This window comes from Cajanus cajan, chromosome 2 (genome assembly GCF_000230855.2).
Source record: "Cajanus cajan strain Asha chromosome 2, NIPB_CcT2T_4, whole genome shotgun sequence".
Lineage (NCBI taxonomy): Eukaryota > Viridiplantae > Streptophyta > Magnoliopsida > Fabales > Fabaceae > Cajanus > Cajanus cajan.
Genome location: NC_138518.1, coordinates 4,827,799 through 4,852,034, shown reverse-complemented (window position 1 = coordinate 4,852,034; position 24,236 = coordinate 4,827,799). Strand labels below are relative to the sequence as shown.

General features: G+C 31.9%; 2 protein-coding genes across 4 annotated transcripts; one reads left to right on the top strand and one right to left on the bottom strand.

Moving 5' to 3' along the window:
* Window positions 1-1,220: 1,220 nt before the first annotated feature.
* Window positions 1,221-4,659, top strand: LOC109813040 (outer plastidial membrane protein porin). The gene is made up of 6 exons (XM_020377149.3): window positions 1,221-1,378; window positions 1,475-1,542; window positions 1,832-1,942; window positions 3,055-3,141; window positions 3,242-3,450; window positions 4,087-4,659. The coding sequence occupies exons 1-6, from the start codon at window positions 1,330-1,332 to the stop codon at window positions 4,391-4,393; spliced, it is 831 nt and encodes a 276-aa protein (XP_020232738.2). The 5' UTR covers window positions 1,221-1,329; the 3' UTR covers window positions 4,394-4,659.
* A 3,858-nt stretch (window positions 4,660-8,517) lies between these two features.
* Window positions 8,518-18,489, bottom strand: LOC109813046 (hypersensitive-induced response protein-like protein 2). 3 transcript variants are annotated; one of them, XM_020377151.3, is made up of 6 exons: window positions 18,333-18,489; window positions 17,338-17,535; window positions 16,714-16,834; window positions 15,166-15,257; window positions 14,941-15,037; window positions 8,518-9,181 (listed from the first exon to the last, which is right to left on the bottom strand). In XM_020377151.3, the coding sequence occupies exons 2-6, from the start codon at window positions 17,524-17,526 to the stop codon at window positions 8,823-8,825; spliced, it is 858 nt and encodes a 285-aa protein (XP_020232740.1). In that variant the 5' UTR covers window positions 17,527-17,535; window positions 18,333-18,489; the 3' UTR covers window positions 8,518-8,822. The 3 variants fall into 3 exon arrangements, with proteins under 3 accessions (XP_020232740.1, XP_020232741.1, XP_020232742.1); XM_020377152.3 differs by having other exon boundaries at window positions 17,338-17,540; window positions 18,333-18,484; XM_020377153.3 differs by having other exon boundaries at window positions 18,241-18,361.
* Between the last annotated feature and the right edge of the window lie 5,747 nt (window positions 18,490-24,236).

Genomic DNA, 24,236 nt, shown 5'->3' with positions numbered 1-24,236 from the left:
ACAAAGTCACTTCTAAGAAAAGTTTTTGAACAATTGATACACAAGATTGGACTCCGTCATCTTAAAGATTGTATACACGAGGGGGAGAAATAAATATTTATGGATGATGTGTTCTTTTTCCTTCACTAGGTTTTTATCCCACATGGTTTTTCCTAATAAGGCTTTAACGAGGCACATTTTAAATATTGGACATCTAAGGGGGAGTGTTATGAATAATAATTAGTGGCTCAATTAGTAGATGCCAATATTCATTATCAATCATTACCATTTATATTTTTGTTATGTATTATTCCCTTCTTGTGTAATTATTTAGTTACCACATGTATTTATAAATAAGTTAGTCCTCTCCCAAAGATAATACATCAGTCAGATTCTTTTTTTCATCTCATATTGTCTTGCTTGTTCTCTCTACTTTTTGTTTCTTTTATAACACTAAAAACATTTTTGTCTAAGATGAATATTTGTATTTAATATTAAAAATCGATAATTTAAGATTTAGGGTATGAAATATATTAAATTATATTAATTATATATTTTTTAATTCTTTTTAATATAAACCAGTTTAATTAATTTAATAAGTGACATTAACTACAACTGCTAAACCATCAAATCGTTAATCAGATTCCTTGGATAATTGATTCAATTTTTATAAGTCTATTTTTTTTCTTTTATTATACATTCCTTTCACTATCATAATTAACTGTTGGAATAAATACTTTATATTTTGACTACATTCTAAAGTTTTTTTTTTTTATCCATAAGAATTAGAGAAATACGACATTCAAACTTAAGTCTTTTTGCTTTTATTTCCAACCCCTTTTACTCTTTCAATTACTAAACTCTAGTGATAACATTCTAACTAAAACTTCTAGTGATAACATTCTGAATAATATACTTCATCATTTAGTGCAAAATAGAAAAGTCATCATGTCTTAAATTTTCATTTCATTTTATTCTTCTTTACTTTATTTCATCTGCTTCAATTTATTTAATGTGATAAAAGTTGAAACTGGGAAGATATTCCACCAAAGCTTGGAGCAAAAGAAATTCGCTTTGAAATTTTCAATTTAAATTGAATTCAACCATGGCTTGGAGCAAAAGAAAATATTCCTTTAAGTACATCAATCCAACGGCCATAAACTTCCATAACCCCACTCCATTTCCAAATCAAACGGTCCACGTCTTCTTCCCCTCAAATAAATAAATAAATAAATAATCATTTTCCGAAATTAGGGTTTCAACTATTACATATATTTTCTCCCCCAAAGGGTTTCTATTGTTCACACTCTTCTTCGTCCATTTCCATTTCCAATTCTCTGTGCAGAAGCCATGTCTAAGGGTCCTGGTCTCTACTTTGACATTGGCAAGAAAGCCAGAGGTTTTTCTCTCTCTCTCTCTCTCTATATATATATATATGATTCTGTTTGGATATTTTAGTTCTTTAGTTTTTTAAAAATCTGCTTTTTGATTGTAGATCTTCTATTCAAGGATTACCACAGTGACCAGAAGTTCACCATCACCACCTACTCACCAACTGGAGTTGTAAGTTATTTATTTATTTATTTATTGTTATTATTATTATTTGCATTTTGAATTTATTTTTAGGACTGATTGAGCCGTGTTTATTTATTTATTTATTTTTGTTGAAGTGTGTGGTGGTGGTTGGGGTGAATGTTGTATTGGAAGATTTCTTGTGTAGGGAAGGGTATTTTTGTTGTGGTTTGTTAGTTACTCTTAAAATTTGCGGGGCTTGGATTATTGTAAGGTGATGGTGTGTTGTTCTGATTTCTGAGAATGACACTGACTATATCCGTGGCTTGTGCTGCTTCAGGCTATAACATCCTCAGGGACCAGGAGAGGTGACCTTTTTGTGGCTGATGTTAACACCCAGTTGAAGAACAAGAACATCACTACCGATGTCAAAGTGGACACTGATTCTAATGTAAGTTCAACCTTGCTGTTTGGAATGTTTTGTTCTTCTCTGTACTTTAGGGCCTGCAAAAATTGTGAAACTAATTTTGGTGGTGGATATATGTTTTACTACTACCCTTGAGAGGTGGGATTTTGGTTGGTTTCGATTTGTTGGTATATGTTCATGTTGCGGAAGTGATAAAATGGTCACTTCTGGCTGCCTTTTTCAAGGTGTTTATTTCTGTTTTCTAATAGTGTGTTTGGGAACCTGTTTGCAATTTTGCATTTGCAAATGTGAGTTTTTGTTTTCCAAAGCATAAAATGAAGAAGCAAGAATTTGTGTCTTTCATGTTCAACATCAGTTTCCATCGATTCAACCGGCAACCAAAGACACTATAATTGTTTTCAAACCACACACTCAACTTTTTCAACTAGTCCACTTGAGCCCTGCTAACTACTTATTTGTAATTTAAGCTAAAAGGGATGTGCAATATATGTAAGGTAGAACTGCAGTCTAATTTTCCAACATCACTATATCAAATTAAGAGATTGGCTAAGGAGATTGAAACTAGATACTTTTAGAATAAATTCCCAAGTTGATAAATATTGTAATTTAAATTGGGGGGCTCTGGTTACATGCAGGCTGAAATTGAAGTGTGTTTTTACATGTTCCCCCTCCTTTACTGTATCTGTTTGTCTGTAATTATGCCAATATCCTTGATATTCATATCCATTCAATACAAAAGAGTTGTTTGTTCTAATTTTAATTTCAGCTTCAGTTGGCTGAGGAACCCTGTCGGTCCTTCATGTCTGCATATATGACTATTAAAATTCATAATTTACTACAGATATCCAATGCACTATGCCTAAACTTGATTTACATGTGACCATTAGATTGATGGGGATATTTGAGGAATTTTGTTTGTACAATTTGTGCATCTTAACCTGCAATTTATTTGTTTAAACTTTAAAGCCAGCATCATGTCAGGCTAATTCTTGTGCTTGGTGATTGATATTGAGTAATCTCAACCAAAATCATATGCTTCCTGCTTCTATATCAGTTTGCTTTTATCTTATTAATTTACCCAGACCTGTTCTATTAAATGTAATTTCACTGAAGTTGATAATGCATTTGCATTGCAGCTTTTCACAACTATCACTGTTAATGAGCTTGCTCCTGGTCTGAAGACCATTCTTAGCTTCAGAGTTCCCGATCAAAGGTCTGGAAAGGTGAGATAAGTTGGTAACTTTGTATGATAAGGTTTGATTCTTCACAGGAAAGCATGATATGATTTACTAAATTTGAGAAACAAACCTCGTCATGAAACAGGTGGAAGTTCAGTACCTGCATGACTATGCTGGAATAAGCACCAGTGTGGGTTTAACAGCCAACCCAATTGTCAACTTCTCTGGCGTTGTAGGAACTAATGTACTTGCCCTTGGTACTGATCTTTCTTTTGACACCAAAATTGGGGAGTTAACTAAATTCAATGCTGGATTGAACTTCACCAAAGATGATTTGGTTGCCTCATTGACTGTGTAAGTAATTTTTGTCCCTTTTTTAGAGGATGCCTCTAATTGAAGTGTCAGCATTTGTTTCATTTGGTCACTTCGCCTTCTATAAGTTTAAGTTATCCTTTACATTTGAGAAAGAACTTTGGAATTTTTAAATTGATCTTGAGCTTGTTCTGCTTGTTAATGATTTGGAGAGAAGTACTGTTGCAGTTTTCTAATGCTTCAGAGCTGATTAGCAAACCTTCTGAAGCTCCATTTTTCAGCAGTTCTTTCTTTCCACTTCCCCCCCCCCCCCCCCCCTCCCCCCCACCCTTTTAGTTGTCTGTATACATGCTTCTGGCTTCTGGGATAAGGTTACTGTTGTTGTTGTTGTCGTCATCTATTTGCATGTACTGACTTCACTCAGTGAGATAAAGTTTTGAGCCTGTTTGAATACGAGTTTAGAAGAGTTTCTGAAAGCTTTTCTACTGAAAATGAAAACTTTTTTCAGCATAGGAACTCTGAAAAGCTCTTTTTAAGCTTGTAGCTAAGCAGGCTCTTTGTTGTATTATTTTCCTATTTGAATATGCTGAAAAACTCTTTTTCTCAGGTCAATTGTGTTTTAACTGATTGATAGTATGAGCTTACATGTTTGGTGGTATGATGAATTGTTGTGTGCAGGAATGACAAAGGTGATACCCTGAATGCTTCATACTACCATGTAGTCAATCACTTGAGCAACACAGCTGTTGGTGCTGAGGTAAAACACAGATTCTCAACCAATGAGAACACCCTTACACTTGGCACCCAGCACGCGTTGGACCCCTTGACAACTGTGAAGGCTCGTGTCAACAACTTCGGCAAGGCAAGCACTCTCATCCAGCATGAGTGGCGCCCCAAATCCTTCTTCACCATTTCTGGGGAGGTTGACACCAAGGCCATTGATAAGAGTGCGAAGGTTGGATTGGGTTTGGCTCTCAAACCCTAGGGAATTAATTTTGAGCCATTATGGCAAGAGCATTGAGGTAGGCATTAGGAAAGCACATAGTTGTCTGTTGGACTGAATTGTTTGTTTGAGGTTGGTTGTTGTTTTGAACGGAAGTGTTCGTCATATTTTGATTGCATTTGAGCAATTCAAGGTTGTATAAATAAGTGATAGACTATTTCTATAAACCAAATGTTACTCGTAAATGAACACGAGATTTTGCAAATATCCTTTGATATGGGGAATCATTCTCATTATTGATGTTTTAACCCGTCAGATTCATAATTAGTTTTACAGGTGGAGTGTATCGATGGAAATTGAACTCCTGCATTTAGAATTGACAAATGTTAGTGATAGTACTTTTTAGACACATTTTGAACTATTCTGACTGATTTTGTTTTGGAAAATATAATTTGAGGGTCTAACTTATTTAATTACTCTTAAAATTTGGTAGTATCTAATAAATTTAAATTAAGTGTTATTGTTTTTTTTTTTAAATTGAGAAAACTATCTTTCTTGTTGAATATTATTTATTATTGCTTAAAATTTATTAGAGATTATGAAATAATGGCTGGGAAATCATTAAATAAGGAATTGAAATTATATATTTGTTGATTTTTAATAAATTTTAGTTAATAAAAAAGGGTGGTTAGTATTTCTGTTAGAATTTATATTTTGTAGCTTATTCAATTGATATAAAGTATAAACTCGTACAAACATTTTGGGACGTTTTGTATTTTATGATTTGAAAGCTGTCATACTCATTCGCCTATTCAATAGTACTCGTTTGGTTTTAGGAGCAAAGTGCAGTCACAGGGATAGTTTCCAGTTGAGATGAAAGATTTCACTTTTTCTGTCGAAAATAGTTGATTCTACACACGATACTTTTTGTTTAATCATTACACGAGACCTATTAAATATATATGTGGACATTTAAAAGTGATATTGTTTTATTATTCAAATAAAATCAACTTATTTCTAGTATTTTTTAAATAAAATTTATTTGATCTTTTGTTTACGTGTGATGAAGAAGAACATTATAAATGTTGTTATGCTGCTTTCGGTTTCTCACTGATGTCTACTTTTTACAAGTTTGTAGGCTTTGGCATTGTAGGGGCACCCATTTACATTGTCCTTCACCCCTCTATTTTTGCTTGTATTTTTTCCCCCAAAATAACAGAATTTGTGACATCATATATCTCACATGTCATAGTACATAATATATTGAATAATTGAATAATCTCAAATATAATATATAAAGTATAAACTTCAAATCATACAGGTAGAGATAATCACAATTTAATATAAACTAAATTCAGTAAAAATATTAAATTATAAAAGAATTAAGATTTAACTACTCAAATTAAATAACATAAATCAAATTTTAACTAATCTTAATTAATTCTTTGATGTCATGTGTTGTATTAGAGTATAATCTTTCTAAGAAAACTAAACCTTGTCACCAACATCTAGGCATGACATCGGGGTGAGGGCGGGTATTAACATCCTCGTCCCTGCTCCCGATTTTATCAATTGAGGAAATCTGAACTCGAACCCGAACCTGATAAATATGGGTTTTCCCAGTCCAAATTGGGGCGGGTTTGGGCGGGTACTCATGAGGACGGGTTAGATTTTCATGCCTACTAACATCCTCAACATCATGCTGAAGATCACTTGCAATAATATAAAAAAAAAGTAACACAAAACAAAGGGAGTGAGAAATATCTCGCTCTTACTCATAACATAAGATGCAGTCAGACAATCAAACGCAAATAAGACATATATCAATATAATATAAAAATATCGATCATATAACATATTTCATTCATTCACAATATAACAACTAAATATCAAATAATATTAAAATTTACTTTATGAACATTTATCTTACCCCTAGAAATAAATACTTTTCTCTAGATTTTATTATTATATTTTTTACAAATGAAAGAAAACTCTTTTTGTACCTTTTTTTATAAAAGAAACGATTTTTATAAGAATTTAAACTAGCAAATGACTAGTTGTTAAATTCTCAAATTTGATAACATTAAAAATAAAATTAACATTATCATTAATAACCATGGTTGACTCCTAAAAAAAGACAACTTTTATCTTACTTTATGCTCAAAAGTTTATGATAACAAAAGACTATTCTGTAAACTTTTATGTCCACATGATATCGAAGGTAAAAATGCTTCTCAATTAATATCATGAACTATTGCATAAGATAAGATAATTTACATGTAAAATAGCCTCTTTTTATTTTTTATTAAAAGAAGAAAAATTTGGATAAAGATTTAAGTTAGTAAATGGCTAATCATTAAAACCTCATGTCAACGTTAAAGATGAAAACATCATCCAAATAATGCTATTAATTGTTGTGTTTATTCTTTTAGTATTACTAATCTAAAAGATAATGGTTTCATATTTTGATATTATCCATAAACAAGGATTTAAGTTAGTAACTGACTAGTTATTACACCCTCATAACCAAATAATGTTAATGATAAAATTGTTATTCAATTGACATTATTAATCGTTTAAATATTAGAATAACTTTTTTTATAAAAAAATATTTTATCCCATATACAAAATTCATTATAGTAAATGATTATTCTATAGACTCTTATGATTTAAATAATGTTTAAGAATAAAAATTATCACAAAAATAATTTTGTCGTACAAGTTAAAATATTATTCATTAATACAACATTACACAAAATATTAAAGGAAACCTTTTCGTAAAAAAAATCAGATTTTATATTCCATATTCAAAATTATAATATTTTGATGAGAAAAAGAAAAATGAAAAGGAAACTATGGATGTAAATGATATCACATATACGTTATCAAATTATTCTCCATACCCGAAATCTAGAAATAAAAGGAAACAAAAAACGTACCATCTTATAGCTTAAAACAAAGAACGTTGAAGCTACCTAATCCATTTATATTGTTCTCGTAATATCGTTTCACATTAATTCACAAAAAGAAATATTACTCCATGATTACTTTATGCGAGTTATGTTGCTGCTATCTCATTCTTGATATTTGTGAAAATGCATATTAATACTTTTTAAACTTCTATATTTAGATTATATAAGACAAAATCAAATAACAACAGAAAAAGATAAACGACATATTTATTGACATCTTAAAAGAAAAAAAAATTAAAATAACACACGTAACTTCTGACAGAAGTGTCATTCATAAGGGTATATGTTTACAAAAAAACCAACTGATATGTTACTTAAAAAATGAATAGTTAGCTGAAAAATGGAAAAATAAAATAAAATTAAAAGATGGTGGAAAGTTGATAAAAGTAGAAATATTTGTTAAATTAAAGGTGGAATTTTATTAAATTAAATAACATAATATTACGGAAGTGTTATCAAATATTGAGGATAAAAGTGATAAGAATGATAAGATACAAATTATTAGTTAAAAAGCTTGGTATAAATAAAATGAAAAGATCTTAAGCTAATAAAAAAAAGTTTATTTACTAAGCAAACAAATTTACAAGCTAATTATAAACAATTTATAAATTAATTAAAATATCTTTCCTCTCTTTCAAACAAATCATAAATCTCAGTAGGGATATGAAATTGAGTAAATAGCAATAATAATAATAATAAAAAGTTGTAATCACATTGACTAAAAAATAAAAAGCTGACAAATAAAGTGACACTTAAAGAATTTATTTGGATATAAACTTAAAAACATTTTAAAAAAAATTCCTTATTGAAAAATACTCTTTATTGTTAATAAAAAAACTATCAAAATTATTTTAATTTATATCCAAACAGCCTCGATCAATAATTCCAACATTGCATCAGATGCTAAGTTAGGCACACGAAACTTAACTACTTGGCAGAAGCTACAATTCAAACCAGTAATCACTATCATATTAAGCCAATAGAAGCTGAACAACAGTCAACAAAACACCAGAGAGAAAAACAGCTAGTCCAGTAACACGACTTATATCGATAGTAAGCAAATAACTAACTAATAGGCATCTACTAACAAACTCTTCACTGTTTTCCAACTAATTACGTTTCTAATAAGTATGATTTCGCATATACATTAGGAAAAACTAAGGGGCACTTTCAAGAAGCCAAGAAGGCAAGAAGAGAGAGGTGAACTAAATTGTATACATAGAGCACTGCAAATTTACACATTCACTTCCAACTTACAAGATAGGAACCAAAAAAAGAAAATCTTATGGGAAGCAATTGTTATATAACAAAGCCTCCAACAGTATGATTGACAAGCAACTAGACAATAAAACAGGAATTCAAAACTGCACATCAGCACTTCAGGTATAAAAGTAAACACACTGCTATAAGAGTAAAGACGCAGACATTCAAAGTTTACACACAGCATTTCCTGATAAAATCTGACACATACTATTTGTTATTTACAGCCCCAGGAAAGCTTAATTTGTCGCGCTTGCCTGAAGAAGACCATCCCGAATCTGCACAGCGATGTCCTTAACCGCACCAGGACCGTGTGGTATGAACACTGATGAAGACTTTGAAGATGCCCCTATCTCCTTCATGGTGTCAAAGTACTGAGTCACCAGCACCATGTCCATGACGTCTTTAGCTGTTGTCCCGGGCACATTCTCAGAGAATGCAAGAACACTGTCCCTCAGTCCATCCACAATGGCCTGACGTTGGCGAGCTATACCGAGTCCTGACAGATATTTGGATTCTGCTTCTCCCTCAGCTTTCTTGATCTGCAGAATTTTTTCCGCTTCAGCCTTCTCATTTGCAGCCAACCTCAATCTAGCAGCTGTTGATAAAATAGTGTTAAGATAATTCTGTTTAGATAGACTAGTTTATCTTCTCCTAATTCATCCTTAGTCAGTTTTATCTAAATTCCTAAACTTTAGGGATTGATTATATTTTATGCCTATTTATTTTATTGTACTCATTCAGATTCATAATAAGAAATTATTCATATTCAAGTTGGTACCAGAGCACTCTGGTCCAGGAATCCTAATCCAGCAGCCAACATCTAGGGTTTCTAAGGTTTTTTAGTTTTGTCCGCGGTTGCCGGAGTTGACACCGCCTGCACACTCAGAGGTCGCCGATCAGCCTCCCCGTCGCGTGCCGCCGTCAGCCGCCGTCTCACGCGCCCTCACGCGCGGTTATTGTTGAAGAAGCTCGCCGGCGCGTGGGCTTCACGCGCCGCCCTCCCAGCCTCCGTTTGCGACGCGGTTCACTCCGTTGGACTCGCCGGCCCTCCCTCTTCCCGTTTTGACCCTTTTCAGGTTGTGGATCACACTCTAGGTGGTCTGTTGGTGGTTGTTTGGTTGCGGCTCGGAGTTTCATGGTCGTTTGGTTGCTGCCTCGAAGTTTCGTGGTTGTTTGGTTGCTGTCTCGGAGTTCCGTGGCTATTTGGTTGCTGTCTCGGGGTTCCGTGGTGGTTTGGTTGCTACCTCGGAGTTCCGTGGTTGATTGGGTGCTATCTCGGAGTTTCGTGACTGATTGTTTGCTGTTTTTCTTCTTTTTCTCTTCATGGCAGAGATTCCTAAGGAGAATCCAAAAATTGAATCTTCCAAAAGGGGGCTGGTCTCCTTTGCCTTTTCTGGATCACCTACTATTACATCTGAAAAGCTTAATGGTAAAAATTATTTGGATTGGTCCACTGCGGTTGAAATGTGGTTTTTAGGTCAGGGTCTCTATGATCATCTTACTAAAAGGGCGTCCGAAATTGATAAAGAGGTGAGAGATGAATGGCAACGGGCAGATTATCAACTTGTATCTCTATTGTGGTAGTCCATTGAGCCTAAATTAATGGTGCATTTTCGTCCGTACAAGACATGCTATGATATTTGGAAGAAGGCTCGAAATGTCTATGCCAATGATAACCAAAGAATATACGAGTCTGTTCATAGTCTGGCAACTCTTCGTATGGTTGATAATGATTTGCCAACGTATTTGAATCGTGCTCAATCCACTATTGATGAGCTCAAGCTAATGTTGGTTAGTGATGATCCTCAACAAATATTAAACAAACTTGATAATATGTTTATGGTGTTTATCCTTCAAGGACTCCACAAAGATTACGGATCTGTTCGAGATCAAATCTTGACAAATCCTGTCATTCCTACAGTAGAAGAACTCATAGATCGACTGATTCGGGTCCCTTTACCAGAGGCAGATCCTCACACAGAATCTGAGTCCTCTACTTTTATCTCTAGTACAGCTGACCGTGGAAGTCGAGGGCGTGGTCGAGGTCGTGGTCGTGGTAAAGGGGGTAGAGGAAACCTCCATTGTACCTACTGTCAGAGAGATGGACATACACGAGACAAGTGTTATTCCTTGCATGGCTTTCCGAGTAAGACAGCTAATGTGGTTCAATCTCCAACTTCAGCTCCAGAGCTCAAGATTGAACCGGAGGGCAATCATCCAATGACATTATCTACCGATGATTACCAAGAGTATCTTCAATTGAAGGCAACTAAACAGGCCTCCTCTTTCATCACTGTTGCTCATACTGGTAATTCTACAGTTTGTCTCTCTCATTCTACTTCTATTGGACCTTGGGTTTTGGACTCCAGTGCTTCTGATCACCTAACTGGTAATGTCTCCCTTTTCCCTAACCTATCATCACCTAAAACTCCACATCATATCACTCTTGCAGATGCGTCAAAAGTTCAAGTCACTGGTATTGGCCAAATATCACCTCTCCCATCACTACCATTAAAATCTGTTTTACTAGTTCCTGGATGTCCCTTTAATTTGATTTCTATAAGTAAGTTGACTCGGTCACTAAACTGTGTCATAACCTTCACTTCTGATTCTTTCTTGATACAGGACCGGAGTACGGGACAGATGATTGGAGCCGGATCTGAATCACATGGTCTCTACTACCTTCAGCCTTCTACCTCTACCATATGTGCATCTATTGAGTCTCCTGGTTTAATTCATCGTCGCCTGGGTCATCCAAGCTTGAATAAATTAAAGAAAATGGTACCTCATCTCTCACGGTTGGTGTCCTTAGAGTGTGAGTCGTGTCAATTAGGGAAGCATGTTAGAGCTTCTTTTCCTAATAGTATTAATAGTCGAGCTATGTCTCCTTTTGATGTTATTCATTCTGATGTTTGGGGTCCTAGTCGCATTCCTTCTCTTTTAGGACATAGGTATTACGTCACCTTTATTGATGATTTTTCTAGATGTACTTGGATATTTTTAATGAAAAATCGTTCCGAGTTATTCAATATTTTCCTAAGTTTCTATTCGGAGATCAAAACTCAATTTGGCAAAGTAATTCGGATTTTACGAAGTGATAATGCTAAAGAATATTTTTCAGATTGCTTCAAATCATTTATGGCTTCCCATGGCATTCTACATCAATCTAGTTGCCCTCATACACCTCAACAAAATGGTGTAGCTGAGCGAAAACATAGACATATTGTGGACATTGCTCGTACTCTTTTATTGAATGCCAATGCACCCCCAAAGTTGTGGGGCGATGCTGTCCTCACTGCAGGATATTTAATAAATTGAATGCCATCGTCTGTCTTGAATGATCAAGTACCTCATTCCCTATTATACCCATTGGATCCCCTTTATTCTGTTCATCCTCGTGTCTTTGGCTGTACTTGTTTTGTCCATGATCTTTTCTCAAGAAGTGCTAAGTTGTCTGCTCGGGCCATCAAATGTGTGTTCTTAGGATATTCCCGTGTCCAAAAGGGGTACCGTTGTTACTCTCCTACTACGCATCGATTTTACACCAGTGCAGACGTCACTTTCTTTGAAGATACACCATATTTTATTGCCACAGATGTCTCTCTGATTGACTCAGATCTCCTCTCTCAGGTATTGCCTATTCCTCATTTTGATCATAGTGTGCCTCCTACCACACCTGCTACTTTTAGAGGCACCAGATCCTCCCGCACTAGCCGGGTCTGACCATCCTCTACACCGATTTGGGATAACCTATGAGCGTCGATCACATACTGTTGTTCCTCCCAATGATTCTTCAATTGAGCCATGTGATTCTACTCCTGCTTCAGTCTCCTCACCTACTCCGGCCCCACCTACCTCAGTTGACTTGCCCATTGCTCTTCGTAAAGGTAGTCGTTCTACTTGTAATCCTCATCCTATTTATAACTTTCTTTCATATCATCGTTTGTCTCCTACCTATTATGCTTTTGTCTCTGCTATTTCCTCTATTACCATTCCCAAGACAGTACAGGAGGCCTTAACCCATCCAGGATGGCGACAAGCAATGATTGATGAGATGACAGCTTTAGACTCCAACCACACTTGGGTACTTGTCCTACCTCCGCCTGAAAAATCTGTTGTTGGATGTCGGTGGGTATTTAATGTTAAAGTGGGCCCTGATGGACAGGTGAATAGATTGAAAGCTCGTCTTGTAGCTAAGGGATACACGCAAGTATATGGTTTGAATTACAACGACACCTTCTCTTCAGTTGCGAAGATGGCCTCAGTTCGTCTCTTCTTAGCTATGGCTGCTATGAGGCATTGGCCTTTGTTTCAATTAGACATCAAAAATGCCTTCTTACATGTTGATTTGGAGGAGGAGATTTATATGGATCAACCTCCTGGGTTTGTTGCTCAAGGAGGGTCTGGTCTTGTATGTAAATTGCAAAAGTCCTTGTATGGCCTCAAACAATCACCTCGTGCTTGGTTTGGTCGGTTTAGCAAAGTTATACAAGAATTTGGAATGATCCGCTGCGAGACAGACCACTCTGTCTTCTTTAAACGCTCATCGACACAGATTTATCTATCTTGTTGTTTATGTAGATGATATTGTGATTACAGGTGATGATCAGGAGGGCATCAAGGCTCTGAAGCAACACTTATTTGAACACTTTAACACTAAGGATTTAGGTCCCCTACGTTATTTTCTCGGGATTGAGGTCGCTCCGTCAAAGTCCGGTATTGCTATTTCTCAGAGAAAATATGCCCTTGATATTCTAGAAGAGACCGAACTTACAGATTGTAAGCCAGTTGACACTCCCATGGATCCTAATTTGAAGCTTATGACTAATCAGGGGGAGCCTTATTCTGACCCAGGGAGATATCGGAGATTAGTGGGAAAATTGAATTATCTCACCATGACCAGACCTGATATATCCTTTCCTGTCAGTGTTGTAAGTCAGTTTCTTAACTCTCCATGTGAGAGTCATTGGCTTGCAGTTGTTCGAATCCTTAGATACATCAAAAGATCACCAGGAAAAGGACTTGTTTACAATGATAGAGGACATACAAACATTGTTGGATATTCAGATGCAGATTGGGCAGGTGATGCAAGTGATAGGCGGTCAACATCAGGCTATTGTGTCTTCATGGGTGGTAATCTTGTCTCATGGAAGAGTAAAAAGCAAAGTGTTGTTGCACGATCAAGTACAGAAGCAGAATATCGTGCTATGGCTCACACCACATGTGAGCTCTTGTGGCTAAAATTCTTAATTCAAGAGTTGCAGTTTTGCAAGGTTGGTCATATGGAACTAGTTTGTGATAACCAGTCAGCTTTATACCTCTTCTCTAATCCAGTTTTTCATGAGAGAACAAAGCATATAGAGGTTGACTGCCATTTCATCAGAGAAAAGATTCTCTCGGGTATCATCAAGACCTCCTTAGTTTGCTCCAAGGATCAACTTGCAGATATCTTTACTAAATCTTTACGAGGTCCTAGAATAACATATATATGTAACAAGCTAGATGCATATGATATATATGCTCCAGCTTGAGGGAGAGTGTTAAGATAATTCTGTTTAGATATACTAGTTTATCTTCTCCTAAGTCATCCTTAGTCAGTTTTATCTAAATCCCTAAACTTTAGGGATTGATTATATTTTATGCCTATTTATTTTATTGTACTCATTTAGATTCATAATAAGAAATTATTCATATTCAAGTAATAGTATAAAGGATGAGGATATAATCATGATCCACGAAAGGCCTATAAGAACACATGCTGCAAAACACAGATGTTTGTTTGGATGCAGTACTGCAACTTTTAAATAATAATTTATTTTGGATTTAATGGTCATGCCCTGTCAATGAAAAGCTTTTGCATTGCCAACCAATCAAAAACTACTAAAATATGACTATTAAGTTAGTTATTGTAAAAGTCGATAAACTTACTAAATATGATAGTTATTATAAAAGTCAATTAACTTACTATATATGATAGTTATCGTAAAAGTCGATAAACTTATCATTTATGATAGTTTGTAATTGGATGACAGTATAAAAGCGTTTTAAACTGTTAGCTTGTAGCCTTTTTTCTCATTTATTTTATGCTGAAATTTTTCTGTTTTTTGGGATCAAAACTTAGGTTACATGATTAAAGCTACTAAGAAAACCATATTGCAAATATGCTTATACACAAAATCTGTTCCATTAAAAACCAACACAACAACTAAGAAACCGGAAGTACAACAACTGCAACATGTATTGTACATCTTATGCAATGTAAAAGTAATTTGATACAGGAATTGCAACATAAGTGTATTCACAACTATGTAGCAAAATGTTCTTTTTTTTTTTTCAAGGAACTAGAAATATTACCTGCATTAATCTCGTTCATTGCTCTCTTGACATTAACATCAGGCTCTATATCCACAATGAGGGTCTGGACTATCTCATATCCATAAGTTGACATGGCCTAAAACATTAAGGTTGAATTAACTTGTTAATAAGGATGATTAAAATTTACAACCTTCAATGGTCTACTAATGAATATTTTATATTAAGTAAGAGAACAGAAAAGTGAATATTGAAAAGAATGAACACCTTCTCAAGCTCCTCCTCTACAGCCTTTGCGATATCATTTTTCTGCTCAAAGACAGAATCCAACTCCAATTTTGGTACACTGGCCCTGATAACTAAAGAAATGCAAAATATTAGTAAACTGCTTTACAAATGACATCTGTAACACCCAATTTTTCATAATATATAATATAAATATTTTATTAATAATTTTGATATTTTATTTTATTAAAAGGGGCTGTTAAATATTTGTTTTAATTATGTCATATATTTTAGAATATATAATATGATACTTTATTAAAGAATAATATAATATATATTATTAAAAAGGGAAGGGATCTTTAGGATAACTGTGGTTAGTGTGTTTTAACACAAGGTTAGATTTTTTTAAAAAAGAGGGGTTTTCTAATCAAACCCTAAATCCTAAACCTTTTTTAGGACTATATTTTCATGTACGCGTTTCAGAGCTCAGAGAACAAGAGCAGAAAGGAAATCACCCCGAAGTCTTACACCCGTCATCTAGAGTTTATCCAGGTAAGGGGAGAGTGAGAAACCTCGCTCTGGATGTGGGTTTGTATGTCAGATAATGGATTAATCTTCAATCCTGTGTTTGTTGTATATTCATGTATGACGGATTTTTTCTAATTGTAATGCGTAGAGTTTGTTTGCCATGCATCATGTGCATAAAATGTTTTTGTAAGATACAATATGAAATGCACTGCCAGAGAAGGTCCCTAGTGTGAAAGCTTGGGAACTAACCTTGGGGATAACTTGGTTTGGAAGTCTCAATCCTACCCTCATGAGCATGAAATGTATCTCGCACAACCTAGCTATCCCGCCGATCAAACCCTGATAGTATGTCCTAGTAAAAATACGTCGAAGGTGTGACCAGACATGTATTCCTAGACTACTCTAGTGTGTTGCTAGTAGTAATGCACAAATGTTATGTTTTTACTGGCACCACATGCATGATAACATATAATTCATGTCTATTACATATACATTATAATTATATCTGTTGTTGTTTATTATGTTGTGGATAACCTAAGTATGATGATGTGTAACTGTGAATGTTATATCATGTTGTATGTGTTGTTTTTGTTTGACTAACCGGTTTGCATTCTTATACCGTGAGTTAGAGTAAAATGTTTATCACTCTCTTTTTCTTTGTGTTGTTTCCTTGTGATTGTTACAAGTGATCATCAACATAGTGTTAAAGACGTTGGTGATGAGACATAGTCCTCAATGTTGGGTCATTTTGATAGAACATGTGACATTGGGGAATAGTTAGGACTAATTAGAATTTGATTCATGATATTTTATTTCCTTTATAATTTGTTATTTCCTCTAAGTTTAGTTATGCTAAAATGTGATTCTTTTTACCTGTATAAATTTTGAGTTTATTTATTACATTGAGGTTAATCAGATTATATTATTCATATGTTATGGTATGCGGGGTAAAGGGTGTCACAATAGTCATCTACAAACCGAGTAGATTAATCCATGTGAATGAAATAATTGCATTACACACCATTTCAAAACAGAATGAAGTAGAAAATTCATCCTACATACCATCAAACACGTATGATTGGATCTGCTCCCGTGTGTTGGTAAGCCTATAGAATGCATCAGAAGCTTTCTCAGACACAGCACGATATTGCACAGATGCAACCACAGTGACAAAGACATTATCCTAACAAGTTAATAACAGTCAAACTTTAACAACAGATCATGATAAATCACATAGGAATTATCATCCACATTTAGAATGAAATGATGTTACAATATCATAATAAATCACAGGAAATTTCCTGAAGCATAAATCCAAAGAAAAAAATTGATCAAGAGGAATACAAAGAGGATAGGGAAAAATGAAGAGCATTCAAAATTCAATCTCAAATTACAGAAAGTTTTATCCATTACAAAGACCATTAACAATATATATTACCAATAAAACTCTTTCTGTGAAGTTAATAGAATGGAAAACTAGAAATTCACTGGTAAATCTTTCCGGAAAATTATTATTTCTGTCATTTAAGTATAAGCAGACAAATGTTCAGAATGGAACGTTTTCAGGATGGTAAATAGAGTAACTAGAAATCATATTAACAAAATAATTGTTTCTGGTAAGAGTAAGGCAAACTAAAGAACAGCACCATGAAACAAGGTAGGTGGAGGAAAAGAAGGTGCAGATACCTTTGTTTTTGTCTCACATCGAACATCAAGTTGCTGCACACGCAGTGACAAACGACCAGCAATCTGATACCCAAAACACCAAGGCAGGCAATGACATCCAGGTTCTAGAACATCAGAAAATTTTCCGAAGTGCTCCTTGATAGCCACATTTGACTGATCTACTTGATAACAACCGAATGCTTGACCCATCCTTCAATTCTGTACTACAGTAGAAGTATTCATCAAACTAAATTAAACTTGGTGAAAATTTGTATTTTGCTTCCACCATTCTGTTTTAAGTTCAAAAATTCACATCACCAGTTCGCCAAGAAAGTATTATAGTAAAATCTGAAAACACGGGTAACTATAGAAAGTGATATAGATGAGATTCATGAGAATCATGAAACAGTACCATCAAGGATGAACAAGTAGCGGGAGATTTGGATAATTTGCCAAAAGTTCAAAAATTCATAAGTGTAATTACAAAGAAACAGTGGGTAAAAAACATAAATACGGGAATAAAGATTCATAACCAAAAATATAAATATTGCAACATAAATCAAGAGAATAAAGGCAACACAAGCTTTTATTTTCACACGAGGCTTTTTTCGGAGAAAGAAACACAATAGAACTGAAAAATTACAGTCTTCAAGGACCAGAAATCCTCCTTTGTATTCCTAAGAATTATGCAGAAAACCAGAAGAACAAAAACAGTACCCTAAAAAGTCAGAAACAGTGAAAACCGAATTGTCTATCAAATCTTAAAAATACCCAAATTTAAAAAAAAAATGCAGAAAAAAATCAAACCCCCACGAAAAAAAAAAAAAACAAAACCAGCAATTTTGGGCTTATCCCAGAAAGCAAAAACAAAAATGAACTCAATCCCTTTTTGACAAAAAAGATTAAAAGAACACAATTCAATACCATATCATGTGCATGACACACAAGAAAATTGAAAGGGCAAAAGCGGTTCGTTTTCCAGCATCCAAAATCAAGAAAAAAGAGAAGAAATACACCTTTTCGGAGAGAAACGCTGTATTGAATCTTAGTATCAATAACCCCCTGCAAGTAGATGAGAAGTGCAAAACACACTTGCTTATAAATTTAAATTTAATTAGTGGATGGAGATTCCTTGTATATTTTATTCAATAATTAAAAGAGTTGAAGTATTTTGTGTTTTTAGAAATTATAGATAATTATTTAAAGAAGGTTTCTTTTCGAGAGTTATAATAGTTTACTAAAAAATAAGGACTAAAAAATAATTATTAAAATATATTTCATTTATAATATATATATATATATATATATATATATATATATATATATATATATATATATATTAGTGGAAAAAAGATATTTCGTGTTATTGTATTAAAAGATAAAAATAAAAAAAATAAAAAAAATATAAAATTTATAAAAAAGTAATTATTAAAAAATAAATAAAAAATAAAATGATCCATGTAAAAATAAAAATAAAAAATAGTTATTGAAAATGATATTCTCTTTATACATTAATATTAGTATAGACTCATTAATTTCAAGTTCTTAAATTTGATTAAAAAATATCTTTTTTTAAATTTTTAAAATAAAAAGAATATAATGGTCAGAAAAAAGTGAAGTCAAGGTAATTACTAAAAAGGTATTCCCTTTATATATTAGTATATATTAGTATATATATATATATATATATATATATATATATATATATATAATGAGAGTTCAAAAGATATCAGTGTAACTTTTACTGAATATTACACTGCTCAATAATTTTATATTAAATGTGAATTTTATAAATCTAACTGTTAGATTGAAAGTTTTTTACTCTTAAATCATATATACAAAATTTCACATTAATTCAAGATAATTTGATACTTCATTCTTATAAAATAAAATTGACGTAATATATTTATTTTAAAATATACTAAAATATGAATACTTTGATTACTTTCAGGTTGTTGTTCAATTTTAACAAAATTTGATATAATATATAAAATGATATGAACTTTCAATCTAGCAGTTAGATTTATAAAATTCATATTTAATATAAAATTATTGAGCGGTAATACTTAGTAAAAGTTACACCAGTCTAATTATAACCCTCCTCACACACTCTCTCTCTATATATATATATTAACGCATTTAAGTTGATTAAACTTGTTCTTTGTTTGTTTCACCTACTAAGGGTTGTCTTTGTCACGACTCACAACTTACATAAACCATAGATTTCTTCTTGGTTGTAAATATAAATATCTTCTTCGCACATATTTATATTTAATAAAAATAAAAATCAATTACCTTTATGGAATTTCAATTAAAAAAATCTTATACAATTATATTATTGTTCTCTAGAGCACTAAATTAAGCATAAAATATATCTAAATATATAATTTGTTACGGTATAAAGTAATAAATTAACTACAAGAACAATTTATAAAAATAAGTTAACTAATGCAGTTATTTTAATTTAACTATACTGGTTAGAGATGTTAAAATAACTTATTTATTTCATCAAAATAAAAATCTTAGAAATAAAAAATATAATTACTTTACCCAGATGCAAGATTTTTAAAATGCAAATTTTCAATTTTTTAACTAAAAAAATAAAAATGAAATAAATTAAAGCAATTAAAATTATTAAAATTTAAAAATCTTTAAAATTCTAAAACCCTTGGTCCGCACACAACATTAATGCTAAAAATATCTTAAGTGGAAACTTCATCCCAACTTTGATAAAGACTTGATAATGATGTTAATTATGAAAGTCTACGCTTTTGTGTTTTTTATGTTTGTGCTTTGTGGTTAGAAAAGTTTATTTATGCACTAACATAATTCTCAAAATAAAATAATATTACAATAGTTTTTTAATCTTTATTTTTATGTAATTTATTTAGATTATCAATCAATTAAAAATATAATAATGTAATTTTAAAATATTTGTTATAAAAATGAAAAGTTATTATATATAATAATTTATTATTAAATAAAAATATAAAATTATATTTTTTTTAATGAACTGTTGATCCAACGAGTTTTAGTAATTGGCCAGTTCATGTTTACATTAAAAAAAAATTGAAACATCCTTGAATATGACTCTAAATTTAAAGAATAAACTTGTGAAACTATGACAATTTGTGCAATGAAATTTTCAAAGTTTTTAAGATATGATAAGAATTTCTTGATTAGGGCTTTTAAGTATGAAATTAATATTATAGATAATTAAGCTTTTTTTTAAGTATATGTTTGTAAGTGTTCAATTAATTAAGTATGGATATGGAGAAAATTTGTTTGAAAGAGACAACATTCATTTTGATGAACACTTTCTCTTGAAAGAATTTGGCCTCTAATAATCGATCAAAATAAAACAATAATGTTGTAACAAGATATAGTATTGATAATCATTCAATAACTAAACCGGTACCAAGTTGATAATTAATACAAAATTGGTAATATTAACTGAGTTTCCTTCCAAAACACTATATCATGTACATAAGCAACCCTTTGTGCCACATCATGCCACATAAACTTTTTTCCACTTTTTTTTAAGCACTTAAGTTTCTACAAGCAACTTTGCTAAAATTTAAGTAACCCATAAACAATGAAAAGAGCTGATGTGGCATGATGTGGCACATGTGATTGCTTATAAGTAACCTCCACTGCAGATGCTCTAGTAATTAAGATTTATGGTAATTTGTTTTTGGTAACTTTTTTTTAAAACTTTTTATTTATGGTTTGAATATGTTTTTAATTTTTGTAATAAGTAAGTTTCAATTTTAATCAATGTAATTTTTTTTTGTTTTTCTTCCTTGTATATTTGAAACTTTATTTTTAATTTCTATTATTATATGATTTTTTTGACTAGTTATATTTTTATTAAAAAGTTAAGTAACTATTCAAGCTAATAGTTTTTAATAATTTGTTAGTTTATGTTACTTCTAAATTTATTAATTTTATATACCTTAAAATAATCATTGATGACAAAAAATGATAATTTTTATATTTTACAGGGGTGAAAATCATATAAAAATATTATAAAGACTAATTTAAATTATAAAGGAGAAAGTCTTCGGGAAAAAAAAAAAAACCATTAAACGCAGATAGAACCTAAGTTGGCGTGGCGTGTTTGGATTGTGTGAAAGTGAAACGGAGTTTGCATTCTGCGAAATTTCGTGACAACCAAATACAGGTATGATACAGCACATTCGCCATAGGTCTCATCGATTTCAGCATAGTATAAACAATTAAGTATGAATGGTATAAATGGGTTTGAAAATTTCATTTTTGAATTCATTACAAAAGAAGAATGATGTAGCTGTTGCCACATTGTGAAGTTCAAATTGTTCTGCAAAATGCTCCAATTCTTGTCACTAGTGTTTTACATGGAATTTGGACATATACTCAAAAACCACAATGTCAATGGTGACATTTCAACAATGGTGACAAGGCCACACCAATATGAAAGTCACTAAAATCACAAAATTTTTTAAGTGTTTAATAAATTAATTGCAAATACTATTACTTAACACAGGCATAACTAAGGTAAGTTGTTTGATTTTGTATTCAACTTTTAGATAAACAATTGTGTTAAATATTTAAAAAGAAAGTTTTGTTGCTTTACATTAATTTTATTCGGTTATAATTCCAAGCGTGTAGTTCAGCAGTAGGGATTGATTCACGCTTAAGCAAGATCAGGGGGTTCAAATCTTGCCTTGTATATGCAGTCGCATTAAATTTTGGGACCAGCTATACCACCCTTTGAGGTGCCTCCAACGTAGCAAGGAGATTAATCACTGCTATCGGCGGTGGATACTCCAGGGATGAACAAAAAAAAATCTTATTCGATTATCGAGATATATAACCATTGAACTTAAAAACTAATTTCATTTATTTCTTCTTAAAAATGCTTAGAAATTAATAGATCTTATATAGAGTCTATATCAAAATTAATTGCAAAGATAAAACAAATGCAGGCTAAAGCTTGGTCCCCTTTGCCAACTTAGCATTCATTGAAGTTGACTTTCATTGTAGCTACCAATGTAAGATATCTCTCAAATCCAAACATAAAATAACTAGCAACTGTTTCTTAAATTTAACTAAAAGTTAAAAAAAAAAAACATACATAAATTAAAAGAGAAATATATAAGATAAAATTTAAAACTATAAGATAATATATTCATAATTAATTTAAGATGAAATACAAAAATATATTTTGAAAAATATGAAATTAAAAATTTTATAAAAGAAGAAAAGTTCATAACAATACGCATTATTTTTTTTCCTTAAAAAAAGTAAACAAGATTAAAAAAAAATGTAATAAGAGGGATATAATTTTCAAAGAGAATAGACTAAATGATTCTTCTCCACAAAGGTTTATATATTGAGATGAGTATGTTATTAAATTTAGAATAAAATGAGAAGATTTTTATAATTTAATACAAATTAAGCAGTTTCTTCTCCTCTCATTTTCTACTTTATCCGGAAGATCGAAATTCTAGTGGACCCTATATTCATATCCTTTTGATTCTTTCTCTCCATTTTCCATGCTTCCAAATGGGACCATTTTTTAGAATCGTTCTCTTCCTCGCGTATTTCTTTCTTGAATAAATCCACTCTCCAATTGATACGTTAATGTCAATTATCCTATCAAAATGGCTTATATTAAATTAGTTCTAAAAAAGACAAATTTGATAAGATTAATTAAATTATTGTTGACATGTTTGGTATGAGAAAAATAAAGGGAAGAAAGGAGAAGAGATATTTTATAAGTATTTAGTTCAATTTTCATGAGGAAAAAGGAGGAAAATGAAAAAGTGAAAAATCTATCTTCATCTAATTATAGTCCCTTTCAATATTTGAAAAAAAAAAATTATTTGAAAGCATTACAATAACTATAAAATTTAAATTTAAGATTATGTGTATATTATTCAAATTCTCGCCATTAAGTCAATTTTTATAGTTTCAATATTGGAAAGATTTAGAGGAAAGAGGAGATAATTTAACATATTTTTGGTTTAATGTCTAAAATATTCTAACTTATATTTTTAAAATTCAAAATAACAAAAATACAAAGACAAATTAGTTTTTAAAATCTCTTTTCTCTTTTTGTAAACTAATTTTTTTAATACATTATTTCCCCATATGGTAGAGTTGGTTAAAAAAAGATAATCTATAAAGTTAAAACATTTGTCAACTCCTTGCATACGGGTGAGCAAAGGATGGATCGGGACATATTTATCCTTGTCCTTAACTTGAGTGAAAAATTGATTGAATTATTTATTTAAACTCAAATCCACCAAATCAAAACTCGAAATGTATGGAATGAGACCAAGTAAATATAATATTTTAATTCAATATATTAATATTAACACCTATATAGTGTTGTACATATACGATATTTTAAAAGAAAATAAGATTTAGAAATAATTTTATTTTGATTACATTAAATTATTTTTAATTAATTAAGGAAACCTTATTTGAAAATGGCAGTTTGATTTTGTCATTAAAATCTTACCGTTACAAATTTGGATTAATTTTTTTTTAATTACTGAATTAATTTTCTTTAATTACCTGATTTATTTTCTTTAGTTGCTGAATTAATTACGTGATTTTTTAGGATTTTTGAGACTTTATAAATAGAGGCCTCCAGCACACTATTTTCTTACCCTAAAATTCATTTCTCTCTTCCTTCTTTATAAGTTTTCAAATTCTATAATTGTCAGTTCTGCTCCTCAATTCCTTGAGATGACTCTGTTATATTCTGGGGGTTGCGCGTATCCCACGGATAAGTCCTTAAAGTCAGTGTCATCACACACCTCAGGAAAATTTTACTAACGTTTGTTCAGTGTTTCAAGTTGCTTATAGCTGCGTCCGCAATTTTATACAACATATAGGTGAATTATGAAATAAAAGAGATATACATATTT

What these genes read in the sequence shown, in the direction of transcription:
- LOC109813046 (XM_020377151.3), bottom strand. Translation starts at nt 17,526, where the DNA reads ATGGGTCAAGCATTCGGTTGTTATCAAGTAGATCAGTCAAATGTGGCT. An exon ending in CCAATCATACGTGTTTGATG is followed by an intron (nt 15,258 to 16,713) that starts GTATGTAGGATG and finishes GCATTTCTTTAG; the next exon opens with TTATCAGGGCCAGTGTACCA. An exon ending in TAGAGGAGGAGCTTGAGAAG is followed by an intron (nt 15,038 to 15,165) that starts GTGTTCATTCTT and finishes TTAATGTTTTAG; the next exon opens with GCCATGTCAACTTATGGATA.
- LOC109813040 (XM_020377149.3), top strand. Translation starts at nt 1,330, where the DNA reads ATGTCTAAGGGTCCTGGTCTCTACTTTGACATTGGCAAGAAAGCCAGA. An exon ending in CCTACTCACCAACTGGAGTT is followed by an intron (nt 1,543 to 1,831) that starts GTAAGTTATTTA and finishes GTGCTGCTTCAG; the next exon opens with GCTATAACATCCTCAGGGAC. An exon ending in AAGTGGACACTGATTCTAAT is followed by an intron (nt 1,943 to 3,054) that starts GTAAGTTCAACC and finishes TTTGCATTGCAG; the next exon opens with CTTTTCACAACTATCACTGT.